At 44.7% G+C, this 27,751-nt stretch overlaps 1 protein-coding gene across 2 annotated transcripts; it reads right to left on the bottom strand.

Annotated features, from left to right (window-relative positions):
- Positions 1 to 813: 813 nt before the first annotated feature.
- Positions 814 to 27,751, bottom strand: gpd1l (glycerol-3-phosphate dehydrogenase 1 like). Of its 2 annotated transcripts, XM_064946901.1 has the most exons (10): positions 27,481 to 27,751; positions 26,923 to 26,989; positions 25,272 to 25,449; positions 24,637 to 24,777; positions 9,478 to 9,616; positions 9,173 to 9,285; positions 5,295 to 5,531; positions 4,419 to 4,525; positions 4,124 to 4,234; positions 814 to 2,485 (listed from the first exon to the last, which is right to left on the bottom strand). In XM_064946901.1, exons 1-9 carry the CDS (start codon positions 27,536 to 27,538, stop codon positions 4,138 to 4,140), a joined length of 1,137 nt encoding a protein of 378 aa, XP_064802973.1. In that variant the 5' UTR covers positions 27,539 to 27,751; the 3' UTR covers positions 814 to 2,485; positions 4,124 to 4,137. The 2 variants fall into 2 exon arrangements, with proteins under 2 accessions (XP_064802973.1, XP_064802974.1); XM_064946902.1 differs by having other exon boundaries at positions 814 to 4,234; positions 27,410 to 27,749.

Below are 27,751 nucleotides of genomic sequence, written 5' to 3'. Positions count from 1 at the left end.
AAATACCTTTCCGGTTTTCACAATTATATTTTTTATTTTACCTTTATTTAACTAGGCAAGTCAGTTAAGAACAAATTCTTATTTTCAATGACGGCCTAGGAACAGTGGGTTAACTGCCTGTTCAGGGGCAGAATGACAGATTTGTACCTTGTCAGCTCGGGGGTTTGAACTTGCAACCGTCCGGTTACTAGACCAACGCTCTAACCACTAGGCTGCCCTGCCGCCCCAATATGCAGAGAAAGGTCAGTGAAAAACAGAGAGATATACATTTTTATTCCCATAGAAAAATGTTACTTTTACATTTTAAACCTTACGAGAACATGTGGCCCTTCAAATCCCAGAGGACTGATTTAGTTACCAGGATGATAAATCCCAGAGGACTGATTTTAATTACCGAGGTAGTTAAACTGATAAGGAGGTTACAATCACAAGCAAAACAATAAAATGCAAAGTTAAATATCAAGAAACCTTCGTACGCCACACCCCATAACCTTTGGCCGTAACGTGTTGGTCTGTCTCGTCATCTACTGAATGCAAATCATTCATAAGTAGACTGACTACATACTGTATGTAAATCCACTTCTAATGTAGTGGAACATGCATTCATATCCAAATAGGCCTCGTCTCCTGGTAACCGGGCAACCTGGTTTGTTGGTTGCTCTTGCCAACTCCTGTTGCTGTCATTGCCATGACAATGATTTGGTATGACGCCATAAACAGACTGGCACTCAAGACTAAATCCCTGGCGGTAGAACTCGTAAAGGCATCTTGATCTCATAATCGACCCACAAAACCTGACGTTAGTAAACCACATTAGATGATATAGGGAAACAAATTAAACCCTTTTTTAATAATGGTATAAAAACACATTGAAATGCCTATATATGCAGTAGGGTACAGGTACTACTATACAGGTACTACTACTACTACTACAGGTACTACTACTACAGGTATTACTATACAGGTACTACTACTACAGGTACTACTATACAGGTACTACTACTACTACTACTACTACTACAAGGTACAGGTACTGCTACAAGGTACAGGTACTACTATACAGGTACTACTACTACAGGTATTACTATACAGGTACTACTACTACAGGTACAGGTACTACTATACAGGTACTACTACTACTACTACTACTACTACTACTACTACTACTACTACTACTACTACAGGTACAGGTACTACTATACAGGTACTACTATACAGGTACTACTACTACAGGTACAGGTACTACTATACAGGTACTACTACTACTACAGGTACAGGTACTACTATACAGGTACTACTACAGGTACAGGTACTACTATACAGGTACTACTAGTACAGGTACTACTAGTACAGGTACTACTACAGGTACAGGTACTGCAGGTACAGGTACTAATATACAGGTACTACTACTACAGGTACAGGTACTACTATACAGGTACTACTACAGGTACAACTATACAGGTACTACTACAGGTACAGGTACTACAGGTACAGGTACTACTACAAGTACTATGCATACACTATTGTTTTAGACTCTTGCCATTCACAAATGGATCTGTCAATCACTACACACTTAGAATTAGTGGTGACTCGAGGAACCCTGGAGTTCCTCACTAACCTATATGCATATCCCAAAGTTGGAATAGTTTCTGCATGTAATCAACCATGTTAATATTATTATATTAGAATATGTAATATGCATACATATTCAAGGAACATTTTAAATTGCAGTGTACAAACCTAACGAACAGGAATGACATTTACGCTAAACGGGTGACCAAAAATAACTATCTGAAAGCCATGCCTCCAATAAGCCACGCCTTCAATCTGATAGGCTGCCACCTCTACAATATATAATTAAAAGGTTAAAAAAAAAGAACTCCTACCATCACAAAAAGGATCCGGTTTGAAACTTTACCCAGGAGTTCCCTCGACGACCCTTTTCAGAGGGGGTTTCCTCGGCGACCCTTTTCAGAGGGGGTTTCCTCGGCGACCCTTTTCAGAGGGGGTTTCCTCGACGACCCTTTTCAGAGGGGGTTTCCTCGACGACCCTTTTCAGAGGGGGTTTCCTCGACAACCCTTCTCAGAGGGGGTTTCCTCAATGAACCTTTTCAGAGGGGGTTTCTCGACCAACCTTTTTCAAATGTAAATGTTCCACCTTTGTGGCAAACCAAAAGAGGTTCTTCCAGACACCGTTTCTTTTAAGAGTGAATAACGACCTTTCATTCACTGTTCTAGCAAAACAAAACATGGTGGGGGCTGTCTGTTGTGCATGTTATTTTGGCATTAATACGTGTCACATATCAGTTTGCAAACAATGTCAAAAAATAAACAATTGAGTTAATAAAGCCGCGTACAAACTTGGTTTCTTTTTTTGTTGCTTTCTTGAGTAAGGCAGGTCCAAAATGCAGGTGTTTCAGCCGAGCTCAGTGCTTTATGTGGTGGTGGGGCCGCCACTCATGGGGACACTACGACACCGCCAAATCTAAGGGTGGAGCTTGAAAATTCAATCCCCTTGGGTGCTGCCATAGAGTTACATTAGAAGTGTCCTTCCAAGAAGGACTACAAGGTCATTGGCTTACAGAAAGAATGACGTCAAATCACGTTATATCTAAAGCAGCTTTGATTGGACTGATCATGTCAACATCATACTTTCACAATCTTAGCTAGCACTCATCGTCATGAATTAAGTCATCGATCTACTGGCAAATCATTTAATCCTTTTCATATGAAGATAAATAATTAAGAGAAATTATAGATAAAACGTATCGGTGCTCATCGACCATTGGACATAAACATTACACAACAAGTTGGGGAATTGTAAATTCAACAATGAGTGGTTTGGAAGGAATCAGCGGCTAACTGCAAGCATTGCAAGGCAATCACTATCCTGCTATTCAGTGGAGTGGATGTGTGGTCCAAGTCTGGGTTTATGGGCCTCTTTTCTAAACTTAAAAGGATAAACATTCCACATTGACCATGCTGTCAATCCAGCATGACTTCTGCCTTTTTCCAAAACAACTGGAAACTCAGAACTGGGGAAACTGGATTTCAGTGAGTTCAAGACAACTCGTTCCCTTTGTAAAAACAATGTATGACTCCATTGGGATTGACTGTAAAGTAATGTCATTAAAACGATGTGAATGGCAGTGAAACAGTATAAAATGACAGAAGTTCCCTCTGGGGGAATAATGTAGTAATTCCATTCTATTCTAATTAACGATTTTGAAATGTGCCACTGAAACGAATTACATCTCACCAAGTTAATTATGTTCTAACATCCCCCCCCACACACACTAATTTATCTTGGCCAGGTCGCAGTTGCAAATGAGAACTTGTTCTCAACTAGCCTACCTGGTTAAATAAAGGTGAAATAAAAAAATAATTGAAAGGGCAATGTCTGGTTCTGTCAGCGTGATTAAATAAAAAAAAATAAAAAAAGTGCATTTGAGACCCATGCTGAATAGTGTCCATAGAGCCACTTTTGAGCCCTAATGGCTGGCTAGTGGCATCGGAGGTCATTCAGGTTCAATAGCACCGAAGGAAACTGACATCCACCCGTAGATATTGTATGTCAATGTGAGGTACTGATTCACCAGACACTTAGCAGCACCCTTGGCTCATCTCTTTAACACAACAATATTGTAAATAGCATCTACTCTGTAACTTTTGGTCCCTGAACCTTGAAGGGTAGGGTGGGAGGGAGGGAAGGTAAGGTGGGGAGGGAGGGGGAGGGAAGGTAGGGTGGGGAGGGAGAGAGGGAATGTAAGGTGGGGAGGGAGGGAGGGAAGGTAGGGTGGGAGGGAGGGGTAGGGTGGGGAGGGAAGGGTAGGGTGGGTAGGGAGGGAATGAAGGTAGGGTGGGAGGGAGGGAGGGAAGGTAAGGTGGGAAGGGAGGGAGGAAGGGAAGGGTTGGGGAGAGAGGGGAGGGAAGGGTAGGGAGGGACAGAGGGAGGGTTAGGGATGGAGGGAGGGAAATTGGGGAGGGAGGGGCAGGGAAGGGGAGGGAGAATTGACCTGGCCCTTGTTTGAAAGAACAGCTTCTCAGTAGATAGAGGTCAGAGGAGAGCAGCTGGAGAGGAGAGATGGAGCTAGCTCTGCTATCTGAGGTTAGCCTAGCATACCTAGCTAGATGCACTCACAGGTGCTCTGGGTGACTCTGTAGACAGGAGATCATGTCCTGTACCGGCTTGCCCTCGAAACAGATCTGATACACTGCCACAAACAGAGGGTACCTGGGAAAGACAACAGAATGACACAAGAGTTCAAATAGAAACATACAACCACCTCTCATCATTAGAGCAAGTCTGGGCTCATGGCGGGGACCACAGGGTAATACAGGTGGGATGGGTGACAGACTACATTTGGCGAGGTACTGTATCTGTATCGATCAGAAAGAGGGGGGGGAGAGAGACTCACTTATCCACCAGTCCCTTCTGTTTGAGGATGTGGTAGACTTCAGCTGAGGTAGCAGGACCCTGGACCTTCTGGCCATTCAACATCTCCTGCTCCAGGACCTCAATAGTCTAGCAGGGAGGCAAATACAGGACATATTACCATGTATCTGTGTAGGAGTTAGGCCTATACTGTTTCCGTTGTCATGGGGTGGTGTAACGTTGCCATGGGGTGGTGTAACGTTGTCATGGGGTGGTGTAACGTTGTCATGGCGTGGTGTAACGTTGTCATGGCGTGGTGTAACGTTGCCATGGGGTGGTGTAATGTAACGTTGCCATGGGGTGGTGTAATGTAACGTTGCCATGGGGTGGTGTAATGTAACGTTGCCATGGGGTGGTGTAATGTAACGTTGCCATGGGGTGGTGTAATGTAATGTTGCCATGGGGTGGTGTAGTGTAACGTTGCCATGGGGTGGTGTAGTGTAACGTTGCCATGGGGTGGTGTAGTGGAACGTTGCCATGGGGTGGTGTAGTGTGACGTTGCCAAGGGGTGGTGTAGTGTGACGTTGCCATGGGGTGGTGTGACGTTGCCATGGGGTGGTGTGACGTTGCCATGGGGTGGTGTGACGTTGCCATGGGGTGGTGTACCGTTGTCATGGGGTGGTGTAATGTCATGAGGTGGTGTACCGTGGTCATGGGGTGGTGTAACGTTGCCATGGGGTGGTGTAACGTTGCCATGGGGTGGTGTAACGTTGCCATGGGGTGGTGTAACGTTGCCATGGGGTGGTGTAACGTTGCCATGGGGTGGTGTAACGTTGCCATGGGGTGGTGTAACGTTGCCATGGGGTCAGTCAGCCGGCACTAACCCAGGTCTGCTGTAGAGTTGGACGTTGGTCCTTACCTTTCCTGTCTTGGCGAAGGCCTCGGCCACGCGTCGGTTGCGTCCTCCATAGCAGGTGGTGATGAGGTCAGCCACGCCGCAGCTCTCCAGGAAGGTTGCAGAGGAGACGACGCCATCTTTACTGAAGAGCTTAGCGAAGGCTATCATCTCCATCAGTCCTAGTCTGATTACCGCTGCCTTGGTGTTGTCCCCACACCTCAGCCCATCACAGAACCCTGCTCCTACCGCTACGATGTTCTGAGGAAGAGAGAAGGAAACATACAGGCAACAGGTTATTACCACGAAACTACCATTTTACAATGGAAGTATCCATATTACCATGCACATACACATGCTGGGCCGGGTACTTAAGAGTTACCTACAGCGCTCCACAGAGCTCTACAGTGTATTAGAGTTACCTTCAGAGCTCTACAGTGTATTAGAGTTACCCACAGAGCTCTACAGTGTATTAGAGTTACCTTCAGAGCTCTACAGTGTATTAGAGTTACCTACAGGGCTATACAGAGCTCTACAGTGTATTAGAGTTACCTTCAGCGCTCCACAGGGCTCTACAGTGTATTAGATTTACCTACAGGGCTCTACAGTGTATTAGAGTTACCTTCAGGGCTCTACAGTGTATTAGAGTTACCTACAGGGCTCCACAGAGCTCTACAGTGTATTAGAGTTACCTACAGGGCTCTCCACAGAGCTCTACAGTGTATTAGAGTTACCTTCAGGGCTCCACGGAGCTCTACAGTGCATTAGAGTTACATACAGGGCTCTACAGTGTATTAGAGTTACCTTCAGAGCTCAACAGTGTATTAGAGTTACCTTCAGGGCTCCACAGAGCTCTACGGTGTATTAGAGTTACCCACAGAGCTCTACAGTGTATTAGAGTTACCTTCAGGGCTCCACAGAGCTCTACAGTGTATTAGAGTTACCTTCAGAGCTCTACAGTGTATTAGAGTTACCTTCAGGGCTCCACAGAGCTCTACAGTGTATTAGAGTTACCTTCAGGGCTCCACAGAGCTCTACAGTGTATTAGTTACCTTCAGGGCTCCACAGAGCTCTACAGTGTATTAGAGTTACCTTCAGGGCTCCACAGAGCTCTACAGTGTATTAGAGTTACCTACAGGGCTCCACAGAGCTCTACAGTGTATTAGAGTTACCTTCAGGGCTATACAGAGCTCTACAGTGTATTAGATTTACCATCAGGGCTCCACAGAGCTCTACAGTGTATTAGAGTTACCTTCAGAGCTCTACAGTGTATTAGAGTTACCTTCAGAGCTCTACAGTGTATTAGAGTTACCTACAGGGCTCCACAGAGCTCTACAGTGTATTAGAGTTACCTTCAGGGCTATACAGAGCTCTACAGTGTATTAGATTTACCTTCAGGGCTCCACAGAGCTCTACAGTGTATTAGAGTTACCTTCAGAGCTCTACAGTGTATTAGAGTGACCTTCAGGGCTCCACAGAGCTCTACAGTGTATTAGAGTTACCTTCAGGGCTCTACAGTGTATTAGAGTTACCTTCAGGGCTCCACAGAGCTCTACAGTGTATTAGAGTTACCTTCAGGGCTCCACAGAGCTCTACAGTGTATTAGAGTTACCTACAGGGCTCTACAGTGTATTAGAGTTACCTTCAGGGCTCCACAGAGCTCTACAGTGTATTAGAGTTACCTTCAGGGCTCCACAGAGCTCTACAGTGTATTAGAGTTACCTTCAGGGCTCCACAGAGCTCTACAGTGTATTAGAGTTACCTTCAGGGCTCCACAGAGCTCTACAGTGTATTAGAGTTACCTTCAGGGCTCCACAGAGCTCTACAGTGTATTAGAGTTACCTTCAGGGCTCCACAGAGCTCTACAGTGTATTAGAGTTACCTACAGGGCTCTACAGTGTATTAGAGTTACCTTCAGGGCTCCACAGAGCTCTACAGTGTATTAGAGTTACCTTCAGGGCTCCACAGAGCTCTACAGTGTATTAGAGTTACCTTCAGGGCTCCACAGAGCTCTACAGTGTATTAGAGTTACCTTCAGGGCTCCACAGAGCTCTACAGTGTATTAGAGTTACCTTCAGGGCTCCACAGAGCTCTACAGTGTATTAGAGTTACCTACAGGGCTCTACAGTGTATTAGAGTTACCTTCAGGGCTCCACAGAGCTCTACAGTGTATTAGAGTTACCCACAGAGCTCTACAGTGTATTAGTTACCTTCAGAGCTCTACAGTGTATTAGAGTTACCTACAGGGCTCCACAGAGCTCTACAGTGTATTAGAGTTACCTTCAGGGCTCCACAGAGCTCTACAGTGTATTAGTTACCTTCAGAGCTCTACAGTGTATTAGAGTTACCTTCAGGGCTCCACAGAGCTCTACAGTGTATTAGAGTTACCCACAGGGCTCTACAGTGTATTAGAGTTACCTTCAGGGCTCCACAGAGCTCTACAGTGTATTAGTTACCTTCAGGGCTCCACAGAGCTCTACAGTGTATTAGAGTTACCTTCAGGGCTCCACAGAGCTCTACAGTGTATTAGAGTTACCTTCAGGGCTCCACAGAGCTCTACAGTGTATTAGAGTTACCTTCAGGGCTCCACAGAGCTCTACAGTGTATTAGAGTTACCTTCAGGGCTCCACAGAGCTCTACAGTGTATTAGAGTTACCTTCAGGGCTCCACAGAGCTCTACAGTGTATTAGAGTTACCTACAGGGCTCCACAGAGCTCTACAGTGTATTAGAGTTACCTACAGGGCTCTACAGTGTATTAGAGTTACCTACAGGGCTCTACAGTGTATTAGAGTTACCTACAGGGCTCCACAGAGCTCTACAGTGTATTAGAGTTACCTTCAGGGCTCCACAGAGCTCTACAGTGTATTAGTTACCTTCAGGGCTCCACAGAGCTCTACAGTGTATTAGAGTTACCTTCAGGGCTCCACAGAGCTCTACAGTGTATTAGTTACCTTCAGGGCTCCACAGAGCTCTACAGTGTATTAGAGTTACCTACAGGGCTCCACAGAGCTCTACAGTGTATTAGAGTTACCTTCAGGGCTCCACAGAGCTCTACAGTGTATTAGAGTTACCTTCAGGGCTCCACAGAGCTCTACAGTGTATTAGAGTTACCTTCAGGGCTCCACAGAGCTCTACAGTGTATTAGAGTTACCTTCAGGGCTCCACAGAGCTCTACAGTGTATTAGAGTTACCTTCAGGGCTCCACAGAGCTCTACAGTGTATTATAGTTACCTTCAGAGCTCCACAGAGCTCTACAGTGTATTAGAGTTACCTTCAGGGCTCCACAGAGCTCTACAGTGTATTAGAGTTACCTTCAGGGCTCTACAGTGTATTATAGTTACCTTCAGGGCTCTACAGTGTATTAGAGTTACCTTCAGGGCTCCACAGAGCTCTACAGTGTATTAGAGTTACCTTCAGGGCTCCACAGAGCTCTACAGTGTATTAGAGTTACCTTCAGGGCTCCACAGAGCTCTACAGTGTATTAGAGTTACCTTCAGGGCTCCACAGAGCTCTACAGTGTATTAGAGTTACCTTCAGGGCTCCACAGAGCTCTACAGTGTATCAGAGTTACCTTCAGGGCTCCACAGAGCTCTACAGTGTATTAGAGTTACCTTCAGGGCTCTACAGTGTATTAGAGTTACCTACAGGGCTCCACAGAGCTCTACAGTGTATTAGAGTTACCCACAGAGCTCTACAGTGTATTAGAGTTACCTACAGGGCTCCACAGAGCTCTACAGTGTATTAGAGTTACCTTCAGGGCTCCACAGAGCTCTACAGTGTATTAGAGTTACCTTCAGGGCTCCACAGAGCTCTACAGTGTATTAGAGTTACCTTCAGGGCTCCACAGAGCTCTACAGTGTATTAGAGTTACCTTCAGAGCTCTACAGTGTATTAGAGTTACCTTCAGGGCTCCACAGAGCTCTACAGTGTCTGCATCGTCCACCACTGTGATCCTGAAGTTAGGAGTCTGCAGGAGCTCCTTGAAGAGCAGGCCGTTCTCCATGATCTTACTGCCTGGTAAAGCAACATGTTTTTACATCCCAACACAATAGCCAGCCTATCGCTCCATCGCTGTCAAAGCTTTGTCGTAATTACTATCTATCTCATTCCATATAGTTACCAAATAACTTCACAGCTTTGTTTTACATTCCTGTATAGAAATGTCTTGGCAATTATGTTGATAAATGATGCTGGGGGTTTTCTTACCGATGGTGGTCTCACAGAACTTATCTGCTGCCACCTCGTTGGCGATGTTCGCTCCCATCAGAACACTGACGTCTATTGCCATCTTCTCCCTGATTATGTCCGAGATGAGCTTCAGGCCCTCCGGACCCTCGTCTATTCCCTGTGGAGAGAGAGGTGAGAGATGTTACTATTCCCTGTGGAGAGAGATGTTACTATTCCCTGTGGTGAGAGATGTTACTATTCCCTGTGGAGAGAGATGTTACTATTCCCTGTGGTGAGAGATGTTACTATTCCCTGTGGAGAGAGATGTTACTATTCCCTGTGGAGAGAGGTGTTACTATTCCCTGTGGAGAGAGAGGTGAGAGATGTTACTATTCCCTGTGGAGAGAGAGGTGAGAGATGTTCCTATTCCCTGTGGAGAGAGATGTTACTATTCCCTGTGGTGAGAGATGTTACTATTCCCTGTGGTGAGAGAGGTGAGAGATGTTACTATTCCCTGTGGTGAGAGACGTTACTATTCCCTGTGGAGAGAGAGGTGAGAGATGTTACTATTCCCTGTGGAGAGAGATGTGAGAGATGTTACTATTCCCTGTGGAGAGAGATGTTACTATTCCCTGTGGAGAGAGAGGTGAGAGATGGTACTATTCCCTGTGGAGAGAGATGTTACTATTCCCTGTGGAGAGAGATGTTACTATTCCCTGTGGAGAGAGATGTTACTATTCCCTGTGGAGAGAGATGTTACTATTCCCTGTGGAGAGAGATGTTACTATTCCCTGTAGAGAGAGATGTTACTATTCCCTGTGGTGAGAGAGGTTACTATTCCCTGTGGTGAGAGACGTTACTATTCCCTGTGGAGAGAGAGGTGAGAGATGTTACTATTCCCTGTGGAGAGAGATGTTACTATTCCCTGTGGTGAGAGAGGTGAGAGATGTTACTATTCCCTGTGGAGAGAGATGTTACTATTCCCTGTGGAGAGAGATGTTACTATTCCCTGTGGAGAGAGATGTTACTATTCCCTGTGGAGAGAGATGTTACTATTCCCTGTGGAGAGAGATGTTACTATTCCCTGTGGAGAGAGATGTTACTATTCCCTGTGGAGAGAGATGTTACTATTCCCTGTGGAGAGAGATGTTACTATTCCCTGTGGAGAGAGATGTTACTATTCCCTGTGGAGAGAGATGTTACTATTCCCTGTGGAGAGAGATGTTACTATTCCCTGTGGAGAGAGATGTTACTATTCCCTGTGGAGAGAGATGTTACTATTCCCTGTGGAGAGAGGTGTTACTATTCCCTGTGGAGAGAGATGTTACTATTCCCTGTGGAGAGAGATGTTACTATTCCCTGTGGAGAGAGATGTTACTATTCCCTGTGGAGAGAGTTACTATTCCCTGTGGAGAGAGATATTATTCCCTGTGGAGAGAGATGTTACTATTCCCTGTGGAGAGAGATGTTACTATTCCCTGTGGAGAGAGATGTTACTATTCCCTGTGGAGAGAGATGTTACTATTCCCTGTGGAGAGAGAGGTGAGAGATGTTACTATTCCCTGTGGAGAGAGATATTATTCCCTGTGGAGAGAGATGTTACTATTCCCTGTGGAGAGAGATGTTACTATTCCCTGTGGAGAGAGAGGTGAGAGATGTTACTATTCCCTGTGGAGAGAGATGTTACTATTCCCTGTGGAGAGAGAGGTGAGAGATGTTACTATTCCCTGTGGAGAGAGATGTTACTATTCCCTGTGGTGAGAGATGTTACTATTCCCGGTGGAGAGAGAGGTGAGAGATGTTACTATTCCCTGTGGAGAGAGATGTTACTATTCCCTGTGGAGAGAGAGGTGAGAGATGTTACTATTCCCTGTGGAGAGAGATGTTACTATTCCCTGTGGTGAGAGAGCTGAGAGATGTTACTATTCCCTGTGGAGAGAGATGTTACTATTCCTTGTGGAGAGAGATGTTACTATTCCCTGTGGAGAGAGAGGTTACTATTCCCTGAGAGATGTTACTAGTGTTTAGTGGTTAGTGAGAGGTGTTACTAGTGGTTAGTGAGAGGTGTTACTAGTGTTTAGTGAGAGGTGTTACTAGTGGTTAGTGAGAGGTGTTACTAGTGGTTAGTGAGAGGTGTTACTAGTGTTTAGTGGTTAGTGAGAGGTGTTACTAGTGTTTAGTGAGAGGTGTTACTAGTGTTTAGTGAGAGGTGTTACTAGTGTTTAGTGGTTAGTGAGAGGTGTTACTAGTGGTTAGTGGTTAGTGAGAGGTGTTACTAGTGTTTAGTGAGAGGTGTTACTAGTGGTTAGTGTTTAGTGAGAGGTGTTACTAGTGTTTAGTGAGAGGTGTTACTAGTGTTTAGTGAGAGGTGTTACTAGTGGTTAGTGAGAGGTGTTACTAGTGGTTAGTGAGAGGTGTTACTAGTGGTTAGTGAGAGGTGTTACTAGTGGTTAGTGAGAGGTGTTACTAGTGTTTAGTGTTTAGTGAGAGGTGTTATTAGTGTTTAGTGAGAGGTGTTATTAGTGTTTAGTGAGAGGTGTTATTAGTGTTTAGTGAGAGGTGTTATTAGTGTTTAGTGAGAGGTGTTATTAGTGTTTAGTGAGAGGTGTTATTAGTGTTTAGTGAGAGGTGTTATTAGTGTTTAGTGAGAGGTGTTATTAGTGTTTAGTGAGAGGTGTTATTAGTGTTTAGTGAGAGGTGTTATTAGTGTTTAGTGAGAGGTGTTATTAGTGTTTAGTGAGAGGTGTTATTAGTGTTTAGTGAGAGGTGTTATTAGTGTTTAGTGAGAGGTGTTATTAGTGTTTAGTGAGAGGTGTTATTAGTGTTTAGTGAGAGGTGTTACTAGTGTTTAGTGAGAGGTGTTATTAGTGTTTAGTGAGAGGTGTTACTAGTGTTTAGTGAGAGGTGTTACTAGTGTTTAGTGAGAGGTGTTACTAGTGTTTAGTGAGAGGTGTTACTAGTGTTTAGTGAGAGGTGTTACTAGTGTTTAGTGAGAGGTGTTACTAGTGTTTAGTGAGAGGTGTTACTAGTGTTTAGTGAGAGGTGTTACTAGTGTTTAGTGTTTAGTTAGAGGTGTTACTAGTGGTTAGTGTTTAGTGAGAGGTGTTACTAGTGTTTAGTGAGAGGTGTTACTAGTGTTTAGTGAGAGGTGTTACTAGTGTTTAGTGAGAGGTGTTACTAGTGGTTAGTGTTTAGTGAGAGGTGTTACTAGTGTTTAGTGAGAGGTGTTACTAGTGGTTAGTGTTTAGTGAGAGGTGTTACTAGTGTTTAGTGAGAGGTGTTACTAGTGTTTAGTGAGAGGTGTTACTAGTGGTTAGTGTTTAGTGAGAGGTGTTACTAGTGTTTAGTGAGAGGTGTTACTAGTGGTTAGTGTTTAGTGAGAGGTGTTACTAGTGTTTAGTGAGAGGTGTTATTAGTGTTTAGTGAGAGGTGTTACTAGTGGTTAGTGAGAGGTGTTACTAGTGTTTAGTGTTTAGTGAGAGGTGTTACTAGTGTTTAGTGAGAGGTGTTACTAGTGTTTAGTGTTTAGTGAGAGGTGTTACTAGTGTTTAGTGAGAGGTGTTATTAGTGTTTAGTGAGAGGTGTTACTAGTGGTTAGTGAGAGGTGTTACTAGTGTTTAGTGTTTAGTGAGAGGTGTTACTAGTGTTTAGTGAGAGGTGTTACTAGTGGTTAGTGTTTAGTGAGAGGTGTTACTAGTGTTTAGTGAGAGGTGTTACTAGTGGTTAGTGAGAGGTGTTACTAGTGTTTAGTGAGAGGTGTTACTAGTGGTTAGTGAGAGGTGTTACTAGTGTTTAGTGTTTAGTGAGAGGTGTTACTAGTGTTTAGTGAGAGGTGTTACTAGTGATTAGTGTTTAGTGAGAGGTGTTATTAGTGTTTAGTGAGAGGTGTTATTAGTGTTTAGTGAGAGGTGTTATTAGTGTTTAGTGAGAGGTGTTATTAGTGTTTAGTGAGAGGTGTTATTAGTGTTTAGTGAGAGGTGTTATTAGTGTTTAGTGAGAGGTGTTATTAGTGTTTAGTGAGAGGTGTTATTAGTGTTTAGTGAGAGGTGTTATTAGTGTTTAGTGAGAGGTGTTATTAGTGTTTAGTGAGAGGTGTTATTAGTGTTTAGTGAGAGGTGTTATTAGTGTTTAGTGAGAGGTGTTATTAGTGTTTAGTGAGAGGTGTTATTAGTGTTTAGTGAGAGGTGTTATTAGTGTTTAGTGAGAGGTGTTATTAGTGTTTAGTGAGAGGTGTTACTAGTGTTTAGTGAGAGGTGTTACTAGTGTTTAGTGAGAGGTGTTACTAGTGTTTAGTGAGAGGTGTTACTAGTGGTTAGTGTTTAGTGAGAGGTGTTACTAGTGTTTAGTGAGAGGTGTTACTAGTGTTTAGTGTTTAGTTAGAGGTGTTACTAGTGGTTAGTGTTTAGTGAGAGGTGTTACTAGTGTTTAGTGAGAGGTGTTACTAGTGTTTAGTGAGAGGTGTTACTAGTGTTTAGTGAGAGGTGTTACTAGTGGTTAGTGTTTAGTGAGAGGTGTTACTAGTGTTTAGTGAGAGGTGTTACTAGTGGTTAGTGTTTAGTGAGAGGTGTTACTAGTGTTTAGTGAGAGGTGTTACTAGTGTTTAGTGAGAGGTGTTACTAGTGTTTAGTGAGAGGTGTTACTAGTGGTTAGTGAGAGGTGTTACTAGTGGTTAGTGTTTAGTGAGAGGTGTTACTAGTGTTTAGTGAGAGGTGTTACTAGTGTTTAGTGAGAGGTGTTACTAGTGTTTAGTGAGAGGTGTTACTAGTGTTTAGTGAGAGGTGTTACTAGTGGTTAGTGTTTAGTGAGAGGTGTTACTAGTGTTTAGTGTTTAGTGAGAGGTGATACTAGTGTTTAGTGAAAGGTGTTACTAGTGTTTAGTGAGAGGTGTTACTAGTGTTTAGTGGTTAGTGAGAGGTGTTACTAGTGTTTAGTGAGAGGTGTTACTAGTGGTTAGTGGTTAGTGAGAGGTGTTACTAGTGCTTAGTGAGAGGTGTTACTAGTGGTTAATGTTTAGTGAGAGGTGTTACTAGTGTTTAGTGAGAGGTGTTACTAGTGTTTAGTGAGAGGTGTTACTAGTGGTTAGTGAGAGGTGAGAGGTGTTACTAGTGCTTAGTGAGATGTGTTACTAGTGTTTAGTGGTTAGTGAGAGGTGTTACTAGTGTTTAGTGAGAGGTGTTACTAGTGTTTAGTGAGAGGTGTTACTAGTGTTTAGTGAGAGGTGTTACTAGTGTTTAGTGAGAGGTGTTACTAGTGTTTAGTGAGAGGTGTTACTAGTGTTTAGTGAGAGGTGTTACTAGTGTTTAGTGAGAGGTGTTACTAGTGTTTAGTGAGAGGTGTTACTAGTGCTTAGTGAGAGGTGTTACTAGTGCTTAGTGAGAGGTGTTACTAGTGCTTAGTGAGAGGTGTTACTAGTGCTTAGTGAGAGGTGTTACTAGTGCTTAGTGAGAGGTGTTACTAGTGCTTAGTGAGAGGTGTTACTAGTGTTTAGTGAGAGGTGTTACTAGTGTTTAGTGAGAGGTGTTACTAGTGTTTAGTGAGAGGTGTTACTAGTGGTTAGTGAGAGGTGTTACTAGTGGTTAGTGTTTAGTGAGAGGTGTTACTAGTGTTTAGTGAGAGGTGTTACTAGTGTTTAGTGAGAGGTGTTACTAGTGTTTAGTGAGAGGTGTTACTAGTGTTTAGTGAGAGGTGTTACTAGTGGTTAGTGTTTAGTGAGAGGTGTTACTAGTGTTTAGTGTTTAGTGAGAGGTGATACTAGTGTTTAGTGAAAGGTGTTACTAGTGTTTAGTGAGAGGTGTTACTAGTGTTTAGTGGTTAGTGAGAGGTGTTACTAGTGTTTAGTGAGAGGTGTTACTAGTGGTTAGTGGTTAGTGAGAGGTGTTACTAGTGCTTAGTGAGAGGTGTTACTAGTGGTTAATGTTTAGTGAGAGGTGTTACTAGTGTTTAGTGAGAGGTGTTACTAGTGTTTAGTGAGAGGTGTTACTAGTGGTTAGTGAGAGGTGAGAGGTGTTACTAGTGCTTAGTGAGATGTGTTACTAGTGTTTAGTGGTTAGTGAGAGGTGTTACTAGTGTTTAGTGAGAGGTGTTACTAGTGTTTAGTGAGAGGTGTTACTAGTGTTTAGTGAGAGGTGTTACTAGTGTTTAGTGAGAGGTGTTACTAGTGTTTAGTGAGAGGTGTTACTAGTGTTTAGTGAGAGGTGTTACTAGTGTTTAGTGAGAGGTGTTACTAGTGTTTAGTGAGAGGTGTTACTAGTGCTTAGTGAGAGGTGTTACTAGTGCTTAGTGAGAGGTGTTACTAGTGCTTAGTGAGAGGTGTTACTAGTGCTTAGTGAGAGGTGTTACTAGTGCTTAGTGAGAGGTGTTACTAGTGCTTAGTGAGAGGTGTTACTAGTGTTTAGTGAGAGGTGTTACTAGTGTTTAGTGAGAGGTGTTACTAGTGTTTAGTGAGAGGTGTTATTAGTGTTTAGTGAGAGGTGTTATTAGTGTTTAGTGAGAGGTGTTATTAGTGTTTAGTGAGAGGTGTTATTAGTGTTTAGTGAGAGGTGTTATTAGTGTTTAGTGAGAGGTGTTATTAGTGTTTAGTGAGAGGTGTTATTAGTGTTTAGTGAGAGGTGTTACTAGTGTTTAGTGAGAGGTGTTACTAGTGTTTAGTGAGAGGTGTTACTAGTGTTTAGTGAGAGGTGTTACTAGTGTTTAGTGAGAGGTGTTACTAGTGGTTAGTGTTTAGTGAGAGGTGTTACTAGTGTTTAGTGAGAGGTGTTACTAGTGTTTAGTGAGAGGTGTTACTAGTGTTTAGTGAGAGGTGTTACTAGTGTTTAGTGAGAGGTGTTACTAGTGTTTAGTGAGAGGTGTTACTAGTGTTTAGTGAGAGGTGTTACTAGTGGTTAGTGTTTAGTGAGAGGTGTTACTAGTGTTTAGTGAGAGGTGTTACTAGTGGTTAGTGTTTAGTGAGAGGTGTTACTAGTGTTTAGTGAGAGGTGTTACTAGTGTTTAGTGAGAGGTGTTACTAGTGTTTAGTGAGAGGTGTTACTAGTGTTTAGTGAGAGGTGTTACTAGTGGTTAGTGTTTAATGAGAGGTGTTACTAGTGTTTAGTGTTTAGTGAGAGGTGTTACTAGTGTTTAGTGAAAGGTGTTACTAGTGTTTAGTGAGAGGTGTTACTAGTGTTGTGGTTAGTGAGAGGTGTTACTAGTGGTTAGTGGTTAGTGAGAGGTGTTACTAGTGCTTAGTGAGAGGTGTTACTAGTGGTTAGTGTTTAGTGAGAGGTGTTACTAGTGTTTAGTGAGAGGTGTTACTAGTGTTTAGTGAGAGGTGTTACTAGTGTTTAGTGAGAGGTGTTACTAGTGTTTAGTGAGAGGTGTTACTAGTGGTTAGTGAGAGGTGAGAGGTGTTACTAGTGCTTAGTGAGAGGTGTTACTAGTGTTTAGTGAGAGGTGTTACTAGTGTTTAGTGAGAGGTGTTACTAGTGTTTAGTGAGAGGTGTTACTAGTGTTTAGTGAGAGGTGTTACTAGTGTTTAGTGAGAGGTGTTACTAGTGTTTAGTGAGAGGTGTTACTAGTGTTTAGTGAGAGGTGTTACTAGTGTTTAGTGAGAGGTGTTACTAGTGCTTAGTGAGAGGTGTTACTAGTGCTTAGTGAGAGGTGTTACTAGTGTTTAGTGAGAGGTGTTACTAGTGTTTAGTGAGAGGTGTTACTAGTGTTTAGTGAGAGGTGTTACTAGTGGTTAGTGAGAGGTGTTACTAGTGGTTAGTGAGAGGTGTTACTAGTGGTTAGTGGTTAGTGAGGTGTTACTAGTGTTTAGTGAGAGGTGTTACTAGTGTTTAGTGAGAGGTGTTACTAGTGTTTAGTGAGAGGTGTTACTAGTGTTTAGTGAGAGGTGTTACTAGTGTTTAGTGAGAGGTGTTACTAGTGGTTAGTGAGAGGTGTTACTAGTGCTTAGTGAGAGGTGTTACTAGTGCTTAGTGAGAGGTGTTACTAGTGCTTAGTGAGAGGTGTTACTAGTGCTTAGTGAGAGGTGTTACTAGTGCTTAGTGAGAGGTGTTACTAGTGTTTAGTGAGAGGTGTTACTAGTGTTTAGTGAGAGGTGTTACTAGTGTTTAGTGAGAGGTGTTACTAGTGGTTAGTGAGAGGTGTTACTAGTGGTTAGTGTTTAGTGAGAGGTGTTACTAGTGTTTAGTGAGAGGTGTTACTAGTGTTTAGTGAGAGGTGTTACTAGTGTTTAGTGAGAGGTGTTACTAGTGTTTAGTGAGAGGTGTTACTAGTGGTTAGTGTTTAGTGAGAGGTGTTACTAGTGTTTAGTGTTTAGTGAGAGGTGATACTAGTGTTTAGTGAAAGGTGTTACTAGTGTTTAGTGAGAGGTGTTACTAGTGTTTAGTGGTTAGTGAGAGGTGTTACTAGTGTTTAGTGAGAGGTGTTACTAGTGGTTAGTGGTTAGTGAGAGGTGTTACTAGTGCTTAGTGAGAGGTGTTACTAGTGGTTAATGTTTAGTGAGAGGTGTTACTAGTGTTTAGTGAGAGGTGTTACTAGTGTTTAGTGAGAGGTGTTACTAGTGGTTAGTGAGAGGTGAGAGGTGTTACTAGTGCTTAGTGAGATGTGTTACTAGTGTTTAGTGGTTAGTGAGAGGTGTTACTAGTGTTTAGTGAGAGGTGTTACTAGTGTTTAGTGAGAGGTGTTACTAGTGTTTAGTGAGAGGTGTTACTAGTGTTTAGTGAGAGGTGTTACTAGTGTTTAGTGAGAGGTGTTACTAGTGTTTAGTGAGAGGTGTTACTAGTGCTTAGTGAGAGGTGTTACTAGTGCTTAGTGAGAGGTGTTACTAGTGCTTAGTGAGAGGTGTTACTAGTGCTTAGTGAGAGGTGTTACTAGTGCTTAGTGAGAGGTGTTACTAGTGCTTAGTGAGAGGTGTTACTAGTGTTTAGTGAGAGGTGTTACTAGTGTTTAGTGAGAGGTGTTACTAGTGTTTAGTGAGAGGTGTTATTAGTGTTTAGTGAGAGGTGTTATTAGTGTTTAGTGAGAGGTGTTATTAGTGTTTAGTGAGAGGTGTTATTAGTGTTTAGTGAGAGGTGTTATTAGTGTTTAGTGAGAGGTGTTATTAGTGTTTAGTGAGAGGTGTTATTAGTGTTTAGTGAGAGGTGTTATTAGTGTTTAGTGAGAGGTGTTACTAGTGTTTAGTGAGAGGTGTTACTAGTGTTTAGTGAGAGGTGTTACTAGTGTTTAGTGAGAGGTGTTACTAGTGTTTAGTGAGAGGTGTTACTAGTGTTTAGTGTTTAGTGAGAGGTGTTACTAGTGGTTAGTGTTTAGTGAGAGGTGTTACTAGTGTTTAGTGAGAGGTGTTACTAGTGTTTAGTGAGAGGTGTTACTAGTGTTTAGTGAGAGGTGTTACTAGTGTTTAGTGAGAGGTGTTACTAGTGTTTAGTGAGAGGTGTTACTAGTGGTTAGTGTTTAGTGAGAGGTGTTACTAGTGTTTAGTGAGAGGTGTTACTAGTGGTTAGTGTTTAGTGAGAGGTGTTACTAGTGTTTAGTGAGAGGTGTTACTAGTGTTTAGTGAGAGGTGTTACTAGTGTTTAGTGAGAGGTGTTACTAGTGGTTAGTGTTTAGTGAGAGGTGTTACTAGTGTTTAGTGAGAGGTGTTACTAGTGGTTAGTGTTTAGTGAGAGGTGTTACTAGTGTTTAGTGAGAGGTGTTACTAGTGTTTAGTGAGAGGTGTTACTAGTGTTTAGTGAGAGGTGTTACTAGTGTTTAGTGAGAGGTGTTACTAGTGGTTAGTGTTTAATGAGAGGTGTTACTAGTGGTTAGTGAGAGGTGTTACTAGTGGTTAGTGAGAGGTGTTACTAGTGGTTAGTGTTTAGTGAGAGGTGTTACTAGTGTTTAGTGAGAGGTGTTACTAGTGTTTAGTGAGAGGTGTTACTAGTGTTTAGTGAGAGGTGTTACTAGTGTTTAGTGAGAGGTGTTACTAGTGTTTAGTGAGAGGTGTTACTAGTGGTTAGTGAGAGGTGTTACTAGTGGTTAGTGAGAGGTGTTACTAGTGGTTAGTGGTTAGTGAGAGGTGTTACTAGTGGTTAGTGGTTTGTGAGAGGTGTTACTAGTGGTTAGTGAGAGGTGTTACTAGTGGTTAGTGAGAGGTGTTACTAGTGGTTAGTGGTTTGTGAGAGGTGTTACTAGTGGTTAGTGAGAGGTGTTACTAGTGGTTAGTGAGAGGTGTTACTAGTGTTTCTCTGTTTGTTTTGTGTTTGTTAGTAAAAGCTTCCATTCAGAGACACACAGAGGCAGTCAGACTGCTGTCTCAACTCCACATATGAGGGCTTGTGACAGACAGACAGACAGACAGACAGTAAGTAAGTAAGTAGAGTTGGCTACTCTACTTCCTCTGATATTAGCCTTCTCTCTCCTGCAGAAGCTAACTCAATCTGGGACAGAGATGGGAGTACCGAGAGGAGAGCATATCATGTCCCCGCAAAACATCACTCTTGAAATATTCAAACATCATAAGCCAGACGTGGGAGTTTAGCTGCCCTGGAGAGAGACAGAACCAGCTGGTGACAGAAACAAACTAGGCCAGGCCAAGGCCCTGTGGACTTGTTTTCTAGACACACACTGACACACAGAGGACAAACACTTCCTGAATAACTAGAACCCTGCAGAAGTAGTTGTAACTGATTGAAGGCTAGACATTAATAGATTAATAGATAGTAGAGAGAGAGGCTGAATAACTAGAACCCTGCAGAAGTAGTTGTAACTGATTGAAGACTTGGCATTAATACATGAATAGATGAATAGATAGTAGAGAGACAGGGCTGAATAAGAAGCCTATTAAATTAATCCCAACACCATAATCATCTGATTACATTCTTGGAGAACGAGAAGACTGTCCTCTCCAAAAAACAAATGAGCCTGTAGTTAATTATGTAGTAATAGTTTTACAAGCCTCTCCACTCAAATAAAGCTTCTCAGAATCGCCTGGCTCCTGAACCACACAAATCCCTCTTTACAAAGGCCCCGCTCTGGCCCAATCCAGAGGTTTAACACAAAGCCCCGCTCTGGCCCAATCCAGAGGTTTAACACAAGGCCCCGCTCTGGCCCAATCCAGAGGTTTACCACAAGGACCTGCTCTGGCCCAATCCAGAGGTTTAACACAAGGCCCTGCTCTGGCCCAATCCAGAGGTTTAACACAAGGCCCTGCTCTGGCCCAATCCAGAGGTTTAACACAAGGCCCTGCTCTGGCCCAATCCAGAGGTTTACCACAAGGACCTGCTCTGGCCCAATCCAGAGGTTTAACACAAGGCCCTGCTCTGGCCCAATCCAGAGGTTTAACACAAGGCCCTGCTCTGGCCCAATCCAGAGGTTTAACACAAGGCCCTGCTCTGGCCCAATCCAGAGGTTTAACACAAGGCCCTGCTCTGGCCCAATTTAGAGGTTTAACACAAGGCCCTGCTCTGGCCCAATCCAGAGGTTTAACACAAGGCCCTGCTCTGGCCCAATTCAGAGGTTTAACACAAGGCCCCGCTCTGGCCCAATCCAGAGGTTTAACACAAGGTCCCGCTCTGGCCCAATTCAGAGGTTTAAAACAAGGCCCTGCTCTGGCCCAATCCAGAGGTTTAACACAAGGCCCTGCTCTGGCCCAATCCAGAGGTTTAACACAAGGCCCTGCTCTGGCCCAATTTAGAGGTTTAACACAAGGCCCTGCTCTGGCCCAATCCAGAGGTTTAACACAAGGCCCTGCTCTGGCCCAATCCAGAGGTTTAACACAAGGCCCTGCTCTGGCCCAATCCAGAGGTTTAACACAAGGCCCCGCTCTGGCCCAATTCAGAGGTTTAACACAAGGCCCCGCTCTGGCCCAATCCAGAGGTTTAACACAAGGCCCCGCTCTGGCCCAATTCAGAGGTTTAACACAGGTGGTGTTCTCTACCCTGCTGTCACTGAGGTCAAACTGAGGTCAGGACAGGTAGTGTTCTCTACCCTGCTGTCACTGAGGTCAAACTGAGGTCAGGACAGGTAGTGTTCTCTACCCTGCTGTCACTGAGGTCAGGACAGGTGGTGTTCTCTACCCTGCTGTCACTGAGGTCACACTGAGGTCAGGACAGGTGGTGTTCTCTACCCTGCTGTCACTGAGGTCACACTGAGGTCAGGACAGGTGGTGTTCTCTACCCTGCTGTCACTGAGGTCACACTGAGGTCAGAACAGGTAGTGTTCTCTACCCTGCTGTCACTGAGGTCACACTGAGGTCAGGACAGGTAGTGTTCTCTACCCTGCTGTCACTGAGGTCACACTGAGGTCAGAACAGGTAGTGTTCTCTACCCTGCTGTCACTGAGGTCAGGACAGGTGGTGTTCTCTACCCTGCTGTCACTGCGGTCAGAACAGGTAGTGTTCTCTACCCTGCTGTCACTGAGGTCACACTGAGGTCAGGACAGGTAGTGTTCTCTACCCTGCTGTCACTGAGGTCAGGACCGGTAGTGTTCTCTACCCTGCTGTCACTGAGGTCACACTGAGGTCAGGACAGGTAGTGTTCTCTACCCTGCTGTCACTGAGGTCACACTGAGGTCAGGACAGGTAGTGTTCTCTACCCTGCTGTCACTGAGGTCAGGACAGGTAGTGTTCTCTACCCTGCTGTCACTGAGGTCAAACTGAGGTCAGGACAGGTAGTGTTCTCTACCCTGCTGTCACTGAGGTCAGGACAGGTAGTGTTCTCTACCCTGCTGTCACTGAGGTCACACTGAGGTCAGGACCGGTAGTGTTCTCTACCCTGCTGTCACTGAGGTCAGAACAGGTAGTGTTCTCTACCCTGCTGTCACTGAGGTCACACTGAGGTCAGGACAGGTAGTGTTCTCTACCCTGCTGTCACTGAGGTCACACTGAGGTCAGGACAGGTAGTGTTCTCTACCCTGCTGTCACTGAGGTCACACTGAGGTCAGGACAGGTAGTGTTCTCTACCCTGCTGTCACTGAGGTCACACTGAGGTCAGGACAGGTAGTGTTCTCTACCCTGCTGTCACTGAGGTTAGGACAGGCAGACTTGGACCAGAGTGGTTGGTGATGGTGTTAGTGAGGAGAAGCAGGAGGAGAACACTGAGAAATGACAGGGCTCCATATAGCCTTATAAGGAGGAGAACACTGAGAAATGAGAGGACTTCATATAGCCTTATAAGGAGGAGGACACTGAGAAATGACAGGGCTTCATATAGCCTTGTGAGGAGGAGGAGAACACTGAGAAATGAGAGGACTTCATATAGCCTTGTGAGGAGGAGGAGAACACTGAGAAATGAGAGGACTTCATATAGCCTTGTGAGGAGGAGGAGAACACTGAGAAATGAGAGGACTTCATATAGCCTTGTGAGGAGGAGGAGAACACTGAGAAATGAGAGGACTTCATATAGCCTTGTGAGGAGGAGGAGAACACTGAGAAATGAGAGGACTTCATATAGCCTTGTGAGGAGGAGGAGAACACTGAGAAATGAGAGGGCTCCATATAGCCTTGTTAGGAGGAGAACACTGAGAAAAGACAGGGCTCCATATAGCCTTGTAAGGAGGAGAAGACTGAGAAATGAGAGGACTTCATATAGCCTTGTGAGGAGGAGGAGAACACTGAGAAATGAGAGGGCTCCATATAGCCTTGTGAGGAGGAGGAGAACACTGAGAAATGGCAGGGCTTCATATAACCTTATAAGGAGGAGAACACTGAGAAATGAGAGGGCTTCATATAGCCTTGTTAGGAGGAGAACACTGAGAAATGACAGGGCTCCATATAGCCTTGTAAGGAGGAGGACACTGAGAAATGACAGGGCTCCATATAGCCTTGTGAGGAGGAGGAGAACACTGAGAAATGAGAGGGCTTCATATAGCCTTGTTAGGAGGAGGAGGACACTGAGAAATGACAGGGCTCCATATAGCCTTGTGAGGAGGAGGAGAACACTGAGAAATGAGAGGGCTTCATATAGCCTTGTTAGGAGGAGGAGGACACAGAGAAATGACAGGGCTCCATATAGCCTTGTAAGGAGGAGAACACTGAGAAATGAGAGGGCTTCATATAGCCTTATAAGGAGAAGACTGAGAAATGAGGACTTCATATAGCCTTGTAAGGAGGAGGACACTGAGAAATGACAGGGCTCCATATAGCCTTGTAAGGAGGAGGACACTGAGAAATGACAGGGCTCCATATAGCCTAGTGAGGAGGAGGAGAACACTGAGAAATGAGAGGACTTCATATAGCCTTATAAGGAGGAGAACACTGAGAAATGAGAGGGCCTCATATAGCCTTGTAAGGAGGAGAACACTGAGAAATGAGAGGGCTCCATATAGCCTTGTTAGGAGGAGAACACTGAGAAATGACAGGGCTCCATATTGCCTTATAAGGAGGAGAACACTGAGAAATGAGAGGGCTTCATATAGCCTTGTAAGGAGGAGAACACTGAGAAATGACAGGGCTCCATATAGCCTTGTAAGGAGGAGAACACTGAGAAATGAGAGGGCTCCATATAGCCTTGTTAGGAGGAGAACACTGAGAAATGACAGGGCTCCATATTGCCTTATAAGGAGGAGAACACTGAGAAATGACAGGGCTCCATATTGCCTTATAAGGAGGAGAACACTGAGAAATGACAGGGCTCCATATTGCCTTATAAGGAGGAGAACACTGAGAAATGACAGGGCTCCATATAGCCTTATAAGGAGGAGAACACTGAGAAATGAGAGGGCTTCATATAGCCTTATACGGAGGAGAACACTGAGAAATGACAGGGCTCCATATAGCCTTATAAGGAGGAGGACACAGAAATGACAGGGCTCCATATAGCCTTGTAAGGAGGAGGACACAGAAATGACAGGGCTCCATATAGCCTTGTAAGGAGGAGAACACTGAGAAATGAGAGGGCTCCATATAGCCTTGTTAGGAGGAGAACACTGAGAAATGACAGGGCTCCATATAGCCTTATAAGGAGGAGAACACTGAGAAATGACAGGGCTCCATATAGCCTTATAAGGAGGAGAACACTGAGAAATGACAGGGCTCCATATAGTCTTATAAGGAGGAGAACACTGAGAAATGACAGGGCTCCATATAGCCTTGTGAGAAGGAGGACACAGAAATGACAGGGCTCCATATAGCCTTGTTAGGAGGAGAACAATGAGAAATGAGAGGGCTTCATATTGCCTTGTGTGTTTTAGGTTGGAGAGTAAACTTTAAGAGTAGGACGTTTGGCGGCGTGAAACTCTTACCTTAATGAGTGTGATTCCCCTGGCCTGGGAGGAGACACAGCCCACCATCTCATCACACAGCTTCCTGATGAACTGGTGAGGAACCACAAACACCAGGAGGTCAGCCCCCTCAGCAGCATCCTGGAGCTGAGGTACAGCCACCTGTTGAGAGGGGGGGGTGAGAGAGGGGGGGGGAGGGTGAGAGAGAGGGAAGGAGGGTGAGAGAGAGAGGGGGAGAGAGAGAGAGAGGGAAGGAGGGTGAGAGAAGGAGGGTGAGAGAGAGAGAGAGAGGTAGAGCGAGAGAGAGGGAAGGAGGGTGAGAGAGAGAGAGAGAGGGAAGGAAGGAGGGTGAGAGGGGGTTGGGTGAGAGAGAGGGAAGGGAGGAGGGTGAGAGGGGGTTAGGTGAGAGAGAGAAAGGGAAGGAGGGTGAGAGAGAGAGAGAGAGAGAGAGAGAGAGAGAAGGAGGGTGAGAGAGAGAGAGAGAGAGAGAGAAAGAAAGAAAGAAAGAAAAAGAGAGAAAGAGAGAAAGAAAGAGAGAGAGAGAAAGAAAGAAAGAGGGAAGGAGGGTGAGAGAGAGGGTGGGGGGGTGGTGATGGTGTAAACTACAAGCTTTCAGTCTTTGTTTAAACTAATTTCTGTTCAGACAGTCCTCTTACCACGTTGTCAGGCAGTCTGTATCCAGGCAGGTACTTGACATTCTCATGGTCTGTGTTGATGATGTCTGTGAGATTCCTGCCGTTCACGGTCTCCTCAAACACCCACATCTTGACTGTGGTGGCGAAACGCTGCAGGGCCTGAGCATTACTACCGATTATCCTGGCAATGGCTGAACCCCTGTAGGGAACAAGAATCATCGATGTACATTAGACTACTCTACAATATACCATTTACCATCGTCCTGTGGCAAGAGACAATAGCAAAAACAATCACAATGATTATCTTAACTGTTCACCATTATTTTAGAATGGATAACCTATAAAATTCAGTCTTGTCCTTTGTCAAGAAATTGTTCATTATAAACATTATCCTTTAAACATTATCCTACAGAAATGCATTGTCGTCCCCTCAACATAAGTGGATTCAAAACTCCACGTTGCTCTCTGCTCATGTTCTCCTTGACAATAGCTACAATGTAACGTCGATGTTATACAATGGATCCGCGCTCGCCTCTGCGCCAGAGAGAGATGTACCTAACGTTACATTGTAAGAGACCGACACTGGCAGCTAATGCTGCTCTATCTGACCAGCTCGCCCTGTAACATCTATCTGACCAGCTAGCCCTGTACCATCTATCTGACCAGCTAGCCCTGTACCATCTATCTGACCAGCTCGCCCTGTACCATCTATCTGACCAGCTCGCCCTGTACCATCTATCTGACCAGCTCGCCCTGTACCATCTATCTGACCAGCTAGCCCTGTACCATCTATCTGACCAGCTCGCCCTGTACCATCTATCTGACCAGCTCGCCCTGTACCATCTATCTGACCAGCTCGCCCTGTACCATCTATCTGACCAGCTCGCCCTGTACCATCTATCTGGCCAGCTAGCCCTGTACCATCTATCTGACCAGCTCGCCCTGTACCATCTATCTGGCCAGCTCGCCCTGTACCATCTATCGGACCAGCTCGCCCTGTACCATCTATCTGGCCAGCTAGCCCTGTACCATCTATCGGACCAGCTCGCCCTGTACCATCTATCTGGCCAGCTAGCCCTGTACCATCTATCTGACCAGCTAGCCCTGTACCATCTATCTGACCAGCTCGCCCTGTAACATCTATCTGACCAGCTAGCCCTGTACCATCTATCTGACCAGCTAGCCCTGTACCATCTATCTGACCAGCTCGCCCTGTACCATCTATCTGACCAGCTCGCCCTGTACCATCTATCGGACCAGCTCGCCCTGTACCATCTATCTGGCCAGCTAGCCCTGTACCATCTATCTGGCCAGCTAGCCCTGTACCATCTATCTGACCAGCTCGCCCTGTACCATCTATCTGACCAGCTCGCCCTGTACCATCTATCTGACCAGCTAGCCCTGTACCATCTATCTGACCAGCTAGCCCTGTACCATCTATCTGACCAGCTCGCCCTGTACCATCTATCTGACCAGCTAGCCCTGTACCATCTATCTGACCAGCTCGCCCTGTACCATCTATCTGACCAGCTCGCCCTGTACCATCTATCTGACCAGCTCGCCCTGTACCATCTATCTGACCAGCTAGCCCTGTACCATCTATCTGACCAGCTCTATAGATTGCATGCCATCGACAGGAGCAACAGTGTTCATTGACAGTGACTGAACTCACCAGTTTCCAGAGCCGACAATGCACACTTTCAGAGGCGACGCCATTTGGAGATGTTTCCTAGATGTTTCTGGAGAAGAAACTGTTAAAAATGTACTGATTCCGAAGATATAGGTAACTAATGACAGATGATATGAGGAGTGGATTTAAGGAGAGGAGACAGGAGAGCGCCTCTCGGCTACGACAGACTGAACTACGGTAAATGACATCATCAAGGAGATGCCGCACTGGAGGATTCTGGGATTTCGAGTTGTCTACGTTTGTTACAGTTAGCAGATGGAAGTGGATTAGCCTATTCCAGATGTCTGTCCCCTGATAAATTGCAAGACAATTGTTGCAATGTTTACTAATGTCTCTCTTCTGGAAGAAATTCATGAAGAATATGAATTGAACAGCCTCACATTTTCATATCAAATAGGCTAAATGACATAGTCCTATTTGTAACCTATTCGAAATGAAATATTGAATATCCCACTCATCATGCATTTACGTTGAGATCCTTGTGTGTGGTGAATGAGCTATGGCGAATCCGTGTGTTCTCAGCGATGATGCATATAGAACCTGTATTATAGAGGTACATCGGTATCGTGGTTGGCTGGCAGTCAAAGGGAGTGACCATCCCGGGATTTCCAGTAGAAAAAAAAACGCAGAAACGTCAGAGCCACACACCAACACCGCAGCAAGACACGGAATACCCCTCTTCTCCTCTCAGCATAAGTCAGTACAGGGGTCCATATTCTCCAAGAAGCTGCACAAACGAAGAATGTGGTCATCACCCTGTTCTGGAATCTCCACTGCATTCGATCTTCTTCTCGTTCGGTTTTCCACCTTC

The sequence above is a fragment of the Oncorhynchus masou genome, chromosome 29 (genome assembly GCF_036934945.1).
Source record: "Oncorhynchus masou masou isolate Uvic2021 chromosome 29, UVic_Omas_1.1, whole genome shotgun sequence".
NCBI lineage: Eukaryota > Metazoa > Chordata > Actinopteri > Salmoniformes > Salmonidae > Oncorhynchus > Oncorhynchus masou.
This window is presented reverse-complemented; position numbering and strand designations above follow the sequence as displayed.

Bases quoted from the DNA above. Each gene is read 5' to 3' on its own strand.
- gpd1l (XM_064946901.1), bottom strand. From the start codon at position 27,538: ATGGTCACTCCCTTTGACTGCCAGCCAACCACGATACCGATGTACCTC. The intron at 24,778-25,271 runs GTAAGAGGACTG...CCCTCTCAACAG, and splicing joins ACAGACTGCCTGACAACGTG to GTGGCTGTACCTCAGCTCCA. The intron at 4,526-5,294 runs GTAAGGACCAAC...CCTCCCTGCTAG, and splicing joins CCTTCGCCAAGACAGGAAAG to ACTATTGAGGTCCTGGAGCA.